At 53.3% G+C, this 10,620-nt stretch overlaps 2 protein-coding genes across 2 annotated transcripts; both read right to left on the bottom strand.

Moving 5' to 3' along the window:
- Positions 1–7,915: 7,915 nt before the first annotated feature.
- Positions 7,916–8,317, bottom strand: LOC144609378 (histone H2AX-like). The gene has a single exon (XM_078427835.1). It carries the CDS (start codon positions 8,306–8,308, stop codon positions 7,916–7,918), a length of 393 nt encoding a protein of 130 aa, XP_078283961.1. The 5' UTR covers positions 8,309–8,317.
- A 1,537-nt stretch (positions 8,318–9,854) lies between these two features.
- On the bottom strand, positions 9,855–10,265 carry LOC144609387 (histone H3). The gene has a single exon (XM_078427850.1). The coding sequence runs from the start codon at positions 10,263–10,265 to the stop codon at positions 9,855–9,857; it is 411 nt and encodes a 136-aa protein (XP_078283976.1).
- Between the last annotated feature and the right edge of the window lie 355 nt (positions 10,266–10,620).

The following is a 10,620-nucleotide window of genomic DNA, read 5'->3' as shown; positions in this document are numbered from 1 at the left end:
GGGGAAAGGGCTATAGATCAGGCTAGGAGGGAGTCGGTGCAGGAGTTCCCTGCACAGTAACGGGTGTGAGGTCTTTCCTGGGACTGACCGGGTATTGCAGAGACTTCATCGAGGACTACGCGGCCACCGCAGCCCCGCTATTCCGACTCCTACACAAGGGAGTGGAGTGGTCTTGGGATGAGGGTTGCCAGGCCGCTTTCGAGAAGTTAAAAGGGGATCTGCAAACCGCACCAGCTTTAGGAGCCATAGATGGAGAGAAAGGGTTTTCTCTGGAGGTGGCAGCCAGTGGGGACAGCCTGAGTGCCGTGCTGCTGCAGGTAGGCTGCGACCAGTGGCGTACTCCTCCAGGGTGCTCACCGATGTGGAGAGGAGTTTCTCCAATTGCGAGAGGCACCTTTTAGCCACGCATTGGGCTGTGAAGAGGTCATTAATCTTCACAGGGACCTCCCCCATCACTCTCCTCACCCACCACACACCCACCCAGATGCTTCTGGATGGAAGGATCAAGGATGGGACTGTCAGCAGCGCCCGCATCGCGCACTGGACCCTCCTCCTTTCACAGATGGATCTAGAGGTTGAAGGTCTGTGCGAGCCCAAGCTCGCGGCCAATTTGGTATATCCCGGAACGGCACATTGGTGTTCTGTGGAGGGGGTTTGGGACGTTGACATAGGTTTACGGGCTGGGATCCATCCCACAGGCCGGGAGATCTATGTGGACGGCTCCAGCACGGTGTCAGCTGGCGAACGACTCACGGGATGTGGAGTTTATGACCCCGAGGCAGGCATTGCCTTGGCAATTAAGCTCCCCAGCACCATGAGCGCGCAGCAGGCCGAGCTGTCCGCAGTGGCGTACGTCGTTACCCACCCAGAGATGTTCCCAACCCCGTACACGATCTGCTCGGATAGTATGTTTACATGCAATTCGTGTACCGAGTACCTGGCCATCTGGTCCCGTCGCGGATACACTTCCTCAGACTGAAGGCCTTTAACGGTTAAGCCCCTGCTAGAGCAGATCTTAGCCGCGGTAGGGGAGAAAGGGGAGGTCTTCATTCACAAGGTGAAGGCCCATTCTGCCACAGAGCCCCGGGGGGAGGGCAACAAGCAGGCGGACGCCCTGGCTAAGGAGGGCGCCCGCAGTGGCATTTTCTGGGACCCCTATGGGCACAGGCAGATAGCAGCGATCCAGGGTAAGGAGGGAAACGTCGGGACCCCAAAGGTCACATTGCCTCTGGACCTGAGGACCGTCCAAGCCCAGGGTCCTGTTTTAAAAGCCATCCTCAGAGCTGTTAGTGAGGGCGAGCAGGTAGAGGGTCTCTACGGTAAGGCGGCCCTCTCCGTAAAAGAAGGCATGCTCTTCCATGCCGAACAGTGGGTTGTGCCACAGCAGCACAGGAGGGAGTTCCTCCAGCTGGCACATGAGGGTCCAGGGGCAGGGCACCCCGGACCGGAGGTTACGTGGCAGCGGGTAGAGCAGGCGGGATGGTGGCCGGGGCTTAGGGACGAGGTCCGTGAGTTCTGCTGATCGACTACATCGGGCCCTTGCCCACCACCCAAGGAGGCTATAAGTACTGCCTCGTCCTGATAGACGTGTTCTCTAAGTGGGTGGAGGCTTTCCCCTGTAAGGCAGCTACAGCACTGGGCACTGCCAAGATCCTGGTCCGGGAGGTGTTCTCGCGGTGGGGGCTTCCTCGTTTTGTGGAGTCCGACCAAGAGAGTAATTTCACCGGACAGGTGATGCAGAACACCCTCATGCTCCTGGGCATTGAGGGGAAGTGGCACGTAGGCCACATTCCTCAGTCATCAGGGATTGTGGAGCGCATGAACAGGACCCTGAAAGAAAGGTTGAGGAAACAGGCCATGGGCTCGCCCCAAAAATGGGCGGAGGTCCTGCCCCTAGTCCTCATGGGGATCAGGGCCAGCCAGTCAAAGAGCACGGGGTATTTCCCGTACGAGCTGATGACTGGCAGGGTTATGCGCACTCCCACCCGTGTTCTGGCCCCGGTGCTCACGGAGGGTCAGCTCGAGGAGGTTAAGAGGGACAGGTTTGTCCAGAATCTTTTCGAGCGTCTGAAGCAGGTCCACGGGCAGGCGGCTCGGAACATGGGAAGGCAGCACCTGGGCAACAAGCTGTTGCTGGAGCCGCGCAAGCTGCAGGAGTGGGAGGTAGGAGAACTGGTAATGGTTCGGAACTACGCTAGGGTAGGTAGTTTCGAACCACTCTACATGGGGCCCTACAGCATTGTAGATAAAGCCAGCCCCATGGTCTACGCCGTGAAGATGCCCCGGCGGATTAAATGGTTTCACATTAACCAGTATAAATCATATAAGCCTGGAGCACCGGGGTCAACCACAGGGGCCAGCCCTGTGAGTGGGGACTCACAGCCAAGGATGAGGCAGGTCACGCAGACAGGCAAGGTTGCCTGCGTGAGGGGGGAGGACATTCTCCAGGAATGGAGAGTCTCGCGTTTTGGGTGGGATTCAGACGAGGAAGATCCTGATCAGCTCGACCAGGGGCTGGATCCCATTACGGACGAGGAGGAGGGGGACGACAGTAACGTTCTCGACTCAAGCACCAGGAAGGCGGGGGTAGCGGGCGGAGGCTCACCACCTGTAGGTACAGGCAGGGTGAGGCCGGATGCCGCGGGAATACCCAGCACCGAGGGGGCAGAGCTGGATGAGGAGGTGCCAGGGTCGGCAGCTGCGGGGGGTACCCAAGCTGCGACATGGCAGGAACTGGTCCTCAGCCAGGCTGTCCAGGGGGTAGTGCCTAAGGTGACTCTCCGTAGGTCTAGTAGGGAACCCCAACCTAGAAAGTTTTGGCCAGAGGTCAATCACGCCCTGAGGTACGGGAGCCAAGTGAGGAGGAGGAGGGAGCTAACGTTTCAGAGGAGGTTTAGCCCCCGACAGGCAGCGACAGGCTGCGGAGGATCAAAGGTGGGAGACAGCGTGGTGCAGCCGCAGGAGACGACCTGCTGCAGCCCTGACAGGGATTAGCTGAACCGCCCTGGGAAGGCGGCGCTGTATTATATTTTAGAATAGATAAGGATAAGTAATATAGATAAGTTTAAGTAATATAGACAAGGATAAGTAATATAGGTAAGTTTTGTGGGGGTAGTTTTAAATGAAGTTGATGCGTCCAGGATGCAGGTGTGGGGTGCGAGCTGGGGGTCAAGAGACCCGCCCGCAGGGGCATTAACAAAGCCAAGCGCTCCCCAAGAGGCTGGCTATACCATATTTTATCTGTTTTCTGGAGCGGAAGGAGGCACTCGTATAGTGGATCGTTGCCACGGCGATCGGATGTGGGTGGGCCTATCGGGGCCGCACCAAGGACATCATCGTCTACGGCTGCTCCGGGGACACGGCTCCCATCGCGACCGATGGGACTGGAAGGAAAGAAGCGGAGGAGACCGCAGTTCACTTTCATGAAGGCCAGTGGCCGGGGTGGCTGGGATCGAACTCTTCAGACTATTCCAGCGCCTCTGGCTTTGCTTATCGGGACACTTCGTTATTGTGCCCGAGAGTCAAGATCGTCGCCCAAAGAATAAGCGCCACCGCTGGCAAAAGGATCTGCCTGGTATGCACGGGGAAGGTCCCCGCGAGCAGGCGGTGGTGGCTAAGGAAAACAAGCCGGACAATGGCCAACTCCACTGTTGAGTGGGAGAGACTTAACAACACTCACAGAACTATTTCTGGGACTAATGAACAGTTGAGTGTGTGTTGGGACAAATGGTGGGAACCGGATGAGGGGATCTATATGTGTATGTGGGGTTCGAGGTATCGCTGCCCCACAGGCAACAGCATATTTTTCCAGAGACAGTGGCAGGATGACGGTAAGGGGATGAGGTGGGATGTTAGCTCGCGGGCTTGTGGGGTCCCCCTTTCCCCGATCCCGGTAAACGCCACTGAACTCATCACACGACCACGCACGACACCTCCCACAGTTCCGCTGGCAGTAGCACAGGAGGGTGAGTGCCCAAAAACCACTAAGGGGCCCGGGAATGGCCTGGTACTGATACTGACTGACCAGGTATTGTACCAGGGGGTGCACTACGCGGTAGACTCGGTGATCTTAAACCTCACCGAGGTGCGGTTGCCGGAGTGGTGCCCCAGGGAAACTGAAAGACTGTACCAGGTGCTACTGACTAACATGTTCCGGCAATTTTACGAGTTCGACCTTGCCAGTGTGGACAAGGAGAGCTTGTATAGCCAAGAGCCGGACGGGGAGGCATAGGAGGGGTGTAGTGAATGATGTATTTACGGGCTTTAACACCGGGACATCTGTGGTCAACGCTCTAGATAACATGGAGCTGCAGACCCAGATTAACGGGTTAAAGTCGCAGTTGAAAGGCATCCTCACGGATGGGAACAAGGTCGTCGGGTCCGAGCTGCATGAGGACCAGGCGATGACACTACACGTGCGCGAGATAATCGCTGAGCTGGAAAGGCATGCCGGCACGGTGAACGCACTGATTAGGGAAGATCGGAACGCTTCCGATCAGGCAGCGCAAAATGAGGTGTGCGTACTGTATGGGACATGGTTGCTGGGCGAGGGCCGCAGCAACCTCGAGGACCTGAAACAAGGATTGGTCCCGTCCTGGATCAGTAACAAACACCTACAGGCGCTGCTACCCTTTCAGAACGCGCTCACCCCGTGCCAGCTCAGGTTAGCGTCGGAGGCATACCCTGTTCCCGTAGGTTGTGGCCAGTCAAACCACAGTCATGGGAATAGTGGTGCGGATGCCGGTGTTGGGCAAGACGGCAAGGCCCGCACCGGTGTACAGGGTGGAGAACATTGGAGTCATTCAGGGGGGAGTTTAGTGTAGAGGGGAGGGTGGTTTTAATTAACGTGGGTGTAAGTGTATATGTGTTGGCCAATTTTACGATGTGTCGTACGTTCCCCATCTTACAGTCAAGTATATGTCTTATAGAACATTGCGTTTAAGATTCAAAGACAAAGTATTCATGTAATTGTGCATATGTCTCATAGAACTGTGTCAAAGTATTCGTGTAATTATGTGTATGTCTTATAGAACTGTGTCAAAGCATTCATGCACCATAGTCCCAAGCGCTCAATAAAAGCCTTTTTTCCGTTTAAACCCTGGTCTTCAAATCTGGTCTGGTTGCATTTTTCTGCACTATCAACGCTCCTGCATCTAAGTCCAGTGTCTAGAATCGTAGGGGGTGAGTGGGTCGAACCACTCACGGGGAACCAGTGTGCGCGGCCTGGTCGAGGGACCAGAGCAAGGCACAGGGACCTCAGGTCGGGCGAAAGTTCGGCGCAGAAACCCCTTACAACGGATAGACTGAACGGAAACCGCCCACCCCAGCCGGTACTCAGCCCATATTCGCTATGCAGCGGTCCCACCGTACGTCATCCACTGGGAGCAGTCGATGACGGGTACTGACCTCTCGGGGTGTCGGAGCCGGGGAGCACATATCGTATTGTGTCCTCAGCACTTGAATGTCCTTTTGGAACAGTAGTGCGGGTTCAGGGCTGTTGGCGCGAAGCCTATGAATTGTACCATGGAGGAAATGGCACAGGGCCATGTGCCCCCACAGGTGGCATACATAGGGGGTGGTACCTATTGTGTTACCACTGCAGCGCAGTACTATCGACATGGACAGCACGGTTCGTGTCCGGTAAGGGACAGCAGCTTCTGTTTTAAACCCAGGGCAGAGGTTCAAGTGGCACAGTAGCGAATTGTCGCCATTCCTGAACCCTCCACAGTTCACCTAACTGTACAGGAAAACTTCACCGACCTGCAGCGATTTGTAGCACATTTCGGGTACGCCATTCCCCCTGTCCCCGAACATCTCACAACCCTGTTAAAGGCAGTCGCCGTATCACAAAGGCATTTTTACACCCTGGAGCAAAAGAAACAGAGATAGGGTCTGAGATATTGGACATTGTGGTTCCACCATGGTGGGACCTGTTCACCAATATCGAGGTCCCGTCTTGGGTTAGGATAGCGTCACACGCATTAGTTATTATACAAGCAGGAATAGTGTTATATTTACTATGTGTGAAATGTAAAAGAGGGCAGCGCCTCAATAACCGGGTATATAAAGGAGAATGGAGAGACCGTTACGTGCGGGTGGGCGAGCAGGACCCAGCCGCAAGCTGCTAGGAGGACGGGCCCCCTCCGCACCAAGTGAACTGTGTTTTGTATTGTCCTCTTCGAATTTGTATAAAGAGTGATTGTGAAGGAATGTACAAAATGTATCGTTTTGCTGTTGTTTTGTTTTCATGTCCTACATTAAAGCTGACACCAGTAGGAGGATGGCGGAGGCATCGGCCTGGGATAAGGTGTAAGTGTATAGGTAGACCTGAAAATGTAAATGTTTGTAATATAGTTTTGCCCGGGACACGGACAGTATAGGTCAGCCAAAAAGATGGGGACTGTATGTTCGTAGTTAGTTAAAACCTCAGGGGTCTGGATGTGGAGAATTGGGAAAACATTGCTCAACCACATTATTTAATTGATTCGATAAGCTGGGGTTATGAAAATCAACAGGAGGGACTGTAAGATTTGAGAAGTTTTCCCTCCTTCTGCAAACAACAAAACCAAAGAGCTGCAGTTTGGACATTTTATACGGGACTGGGGCTGATAGCGGAGAAAGGCTGCGGTCAGTTTTTTTAGGGATGTCACAATCCGTGGGTCCCAAGATGGCCGCGGGACCAGCCACAAAAGCAAAAACCCCACAGCCCAGTCTCTAGGTTTCTGCAAAGCCACGGCCAGAACAATGGATGGATATTGGCCGTGCTGAAACCCGCGAAACCAGGTCGAAGTCCAGACACTGGGGCGCTGACATCAGCATGCTTCACAATGCCCCAAGCCGACCTACACAGTTAATCCCGTTAAGGGGGCACAATAGCCCATAGAAACCTACCTGGCAGGTGATGGGAAGCCAGTTAAACCCATCACCTCTCAACGAGAAACAAATTAACAGACCGTCTAGCCATCACCGGTACCCCCGGACATAACGCAGAACAAAGAGAAAACTCGAAACCTATCTTTGATACAAAGAGATCCCGAGATCTGGCGGGAGATAGGACGGGTCAGGATTAGTATAACTGGCCACGATTTTTTGGGTTTTAAACGGACGAAAAACAGAACGGCAGAAGGGACGGCAGTCAGAAGGAAGAAGAGAAAGTCTCACGGCAGAAGTCAGAGGACGCAACGAACGGCAGGAAACTCATGGGACAAGCACGGGCACATAAGAAACGGAAAACATCGGAGGAAGCAGCACGAACAGCCAGTAACCCCAGCAATAGCCCCATGGTGAGCATGTACCCCGATCCTGCTACATCCTGGACATAGTTTAGTGTAGAGGGGAGGGTGGTTTTAATTAACGTGGGTGTAAGTGTATATGTGTTGGCCAATTTTACGATGTGTCGTACGTTCCCCATCTTACAGTCAAGTATATGTCTTATAGAACAATGCGTTTAAGATTCAGAGACAAAGTATTCGTGTAGTTATGCATATGTCTAATAGAACTGTGTCAAAGTATTCGTGTAATTATGTGTATGTCTTATAGAACTGTGTCAAAGCATTCATGCACCATAGTCCCAAGCGCTCAATAAAAGCCTTTTTTCCGTTTAAACCCCGGTCTTCAAATCTGGTCTGGTTGCATTTTTCTGCACTATCAACGCTCCTGCATCTAAGTCCAGTGTCTAGAATCGTAGGGGGTGAGTGGGTCGAACCACTCACGGGGAACCAGTGTGCGCGGCCTGGTCGAGGGACCAGAGCAAGGCACAGGGACCTCAGGTCGGGCGAAAGCTCGGCGCAGAAACCCCTTACAACGGATATACTGAACGGAAACCGCCCACCCCAGCCGGTACTCAGCCCTTCGACAGACATTGTAAGTGGCTCTGAAAAGAGCCTTTGGGTCGTTAGATTGACGTTTCGCTGATCTACTTGCTCTTAGTGCCAGAGGTTGCGCTGGTTTTCTTGGGCAACAGCACGGCCTGGATATTAGGCAGCACCCCGCCCTGAGCGATGGTTACCCCTCCCAGCAGCTTGTTGAGCTCCTCGTCGTTGCGGACGGCCAGCTGTAGGTGTCTGGGGATGATGCGGCTCTTCTTGTTGTCCCGGGCCGCGTTGCCGGCCAGTTCCAGGATTTCAGCCGTCAGATACTCGAGCACAGCAGCCAGATAGACCGGGGCTCCGGCACCCACCCGCTCACCATAGTTGCCCTTTCTCAGGAGCCTGTGAACACGGCCCACCGGGAACTGCAATCCGGCCCGGGACGAGCGTGATTTAGGCTTGGCCTTGGCTTTGCCTCCGGTTTTCCCTCGTCCACTCATTTCCACAAATTTCTGCGAGCAGAGAATGAGGAAATCCTCCCGCACTCGCCCTTCTTGTAGCTTCAGCAGGAATGCGGTGGGACACTTACCATTGGTGGCGCATCGCATCATCTCATTGGTGAAGTGAAATAGGCCAATCGTAGAGCTGCCTCTTCCTCCAATGACCAGGCGCCAACAGGAGAAGCGCGGAAAATAACCGCCAGTCCCCAAAAGAACTGAAATTTGAAAAGCCCGCCCAAAAAGAAAATATATATCTTCAACAATACCCTAGACTTAATTAATTACACATCTATGTGTGATAATGGATCCCCGCATCCCCGGTTATTCTATAAGAAAATAACTGCAGATGCTGGTACAAATCGAAGGTTTTAATTCACAAAACGCTGGAGTAACTCAGCAGGTCAGGCAGCATCTCGGGAGAGAAGGAATGGGTGACGTTTCGGGTCGAGACCCTTCTTCAGACTGATTCTATGATCACCCGAGTGTGAATTCGTTCCATGGTGAGAGATTCTTAGCAATGCTCACTTACTATTTGAAACCGCAAACCTGTCGGAACAAACGCGGTTCACAGAACATGTTAGACATCGTTCTATGCACAAAGGACATTAGACTATTGATGACCAATGGTCTAATGACTCACGGAGCCGTCGCAGCACTTAATATGTTTGCTTCTCGAATAGCAAACGACTCACACGTTCAAAACACCAGACTGAAGTCACTAAAAGTCAGTCACTTCACAATTAAAACAGCAGCAGCAGCAACAAACACTCCAACATCTTGTTCACGTTAATCCAATCTGAAGGGATAGATTATTGAGAGAAGAATATGAAGATTGAGACAAACTAACGGGCAAGCAGAGAGTGATGTTTCCGTTTCAGTGCAGTTGGCATGAATGCAGAGCGACACATGGATTATACCGTGGTCTGGACGGCTAATTTGATCAAATTAAACAGAATGAGAATCATCGCCTGAAAATGAAATATCGAACCAGTTGGAGCAATGAGGTGTCGAAATATCGGCACAACACTTTCAGCGAGACCGTGCGTGGCTCTGAACAGAGCCGTTAGGATTTCCGTTAGCTGCGTCAATGCTGTGTGGGTCGTTACTTGGAGCAGGTGTATCTGGTCGCTGCCTTTGTTCCTCCAACCGGCCTCGTCACTTTGTAGATGTAGATGCAGTAACTCAGTGACTGTGGAGGGCTGATCAGCGACTGAGGTCCGCGCGGGGAAAGTGCGTAATAAAGGTGTTTGTTGTCCTTGAACCCAGAGCGCGAGAAAATGGGGCGCAGAGCGAACAGGGGCTGGTCTGTGCGCGGCGTGTACACAGCATTATGAGCAGCTTTGCGTTTACATCGTAACCAGTTACACTTGAATCACTGGAGTAAAACTCCGCTTAGCAATAGTCTATGGAATTAATTCAGATGAAAACCCCACGGATAGAACAGAACATTAATATAACAGGACATTAAGACAAAGGCGCAGCACTTTCTTCTGCCGGGTTAGTGGCTCTTAAAAGAGCCGTTTGTTGTCCTTGGTGGAGGTGGGGTTCAGGCGCGTTCCCCGCGGATGCGGCGGGCCAGCTGGATGTCTTTGGGCATGATGGTGACTCGCTTGGCGTGGATGGCGCACAGGTTGGTGTCCTCAAAGAGCCCCACCAGGTAAGCCTCGCTGGCCTCCTGCAGGGCCATGACGGCCGAGCTCTGGAAGCGCAGGTCTGTCTTGAAGTCCTGAGCGATCTCCCGCACCAGGCGCTGGAAGGGCAGTTTGCGGATGAGCAGCTCGGTGGATTTCTGGTAGCGCCGGATTTCCCTCAGAGCCACGGTGCCGGGCCTGTAGCGATGAGGCTTCTTCACTCCGCCCGTGGCTGGAGCGCTCTTCCGCGCCGCTTTGGTCGCCAGCTGTTTGCGAGGAGCTTTCCCTCCGGTCGATTTGCGCGCTGTCTGCTTGGTCCGGGCCATTCTCCTTCAACATTTTTTTTTTTTTAATCAAAAAATACTTTATTCAAGTAATAAATATCATTTACAAAACATCTTTTTTAAACAAACCCATCCGACATTTCCGGAGGTTACACATTCAATACAGGCATTTACTTAGACATTTACTTACATTTACATACATTTACCCAGTATCCCTTATTTGGAGGGGCGTCTCTCTCCACCACACCCTGCCCCCCCCCCCCCCCCCATGTCCAGCAGCGGAAGGACCCTAGACTGTGGTCCTCCCCCACAGGGCCTTGGTGTTGGCTGCACCAAGCTTCAGAGCGTCCCTCAGCACGTACTCCTGCAGTCTGCAGTGGGCCAGTCGGCAACATTC

The sequence above is a fragment of the Rhinoraja longicauda genome, chromosome 34 (genome assembly GCF_053455715.1).
Source record: "Rhinoraja longicauda isolate Sanriku21f chromosome 34, sRhiLon1.1, whole genome shotgun sequence".
Classification (NCBI taxonomy): domain Eukaryota; kingdom Metazoa; phylum Chordata; class Chondrichthyes; order Rajiformes; family Arhynchobatidae; genus Rhinoraja; species Rhinoraja longicauda.
Note: the sequence above shows the minus strand (reverse complement) of the source record. Positions and strands in the feature narration are given on the sequence as shown.

Coding starts and splice junctions, on each gene's coding strand:
- LOC144609387 (XM_078427850.1), bottom strand. CDS start 10,265: ATGGCCCGGACCAAGCAGACAGCGCGCAAATCGACCGGAGGGAAAGCT.
- LOC144609378 (XM_078427835.1), bottom strand. CDS start 8,308: ATGAGTGGACGAGGGAAAACCGGAGGCAAAGCCAAGGCCAAGCCTAAA.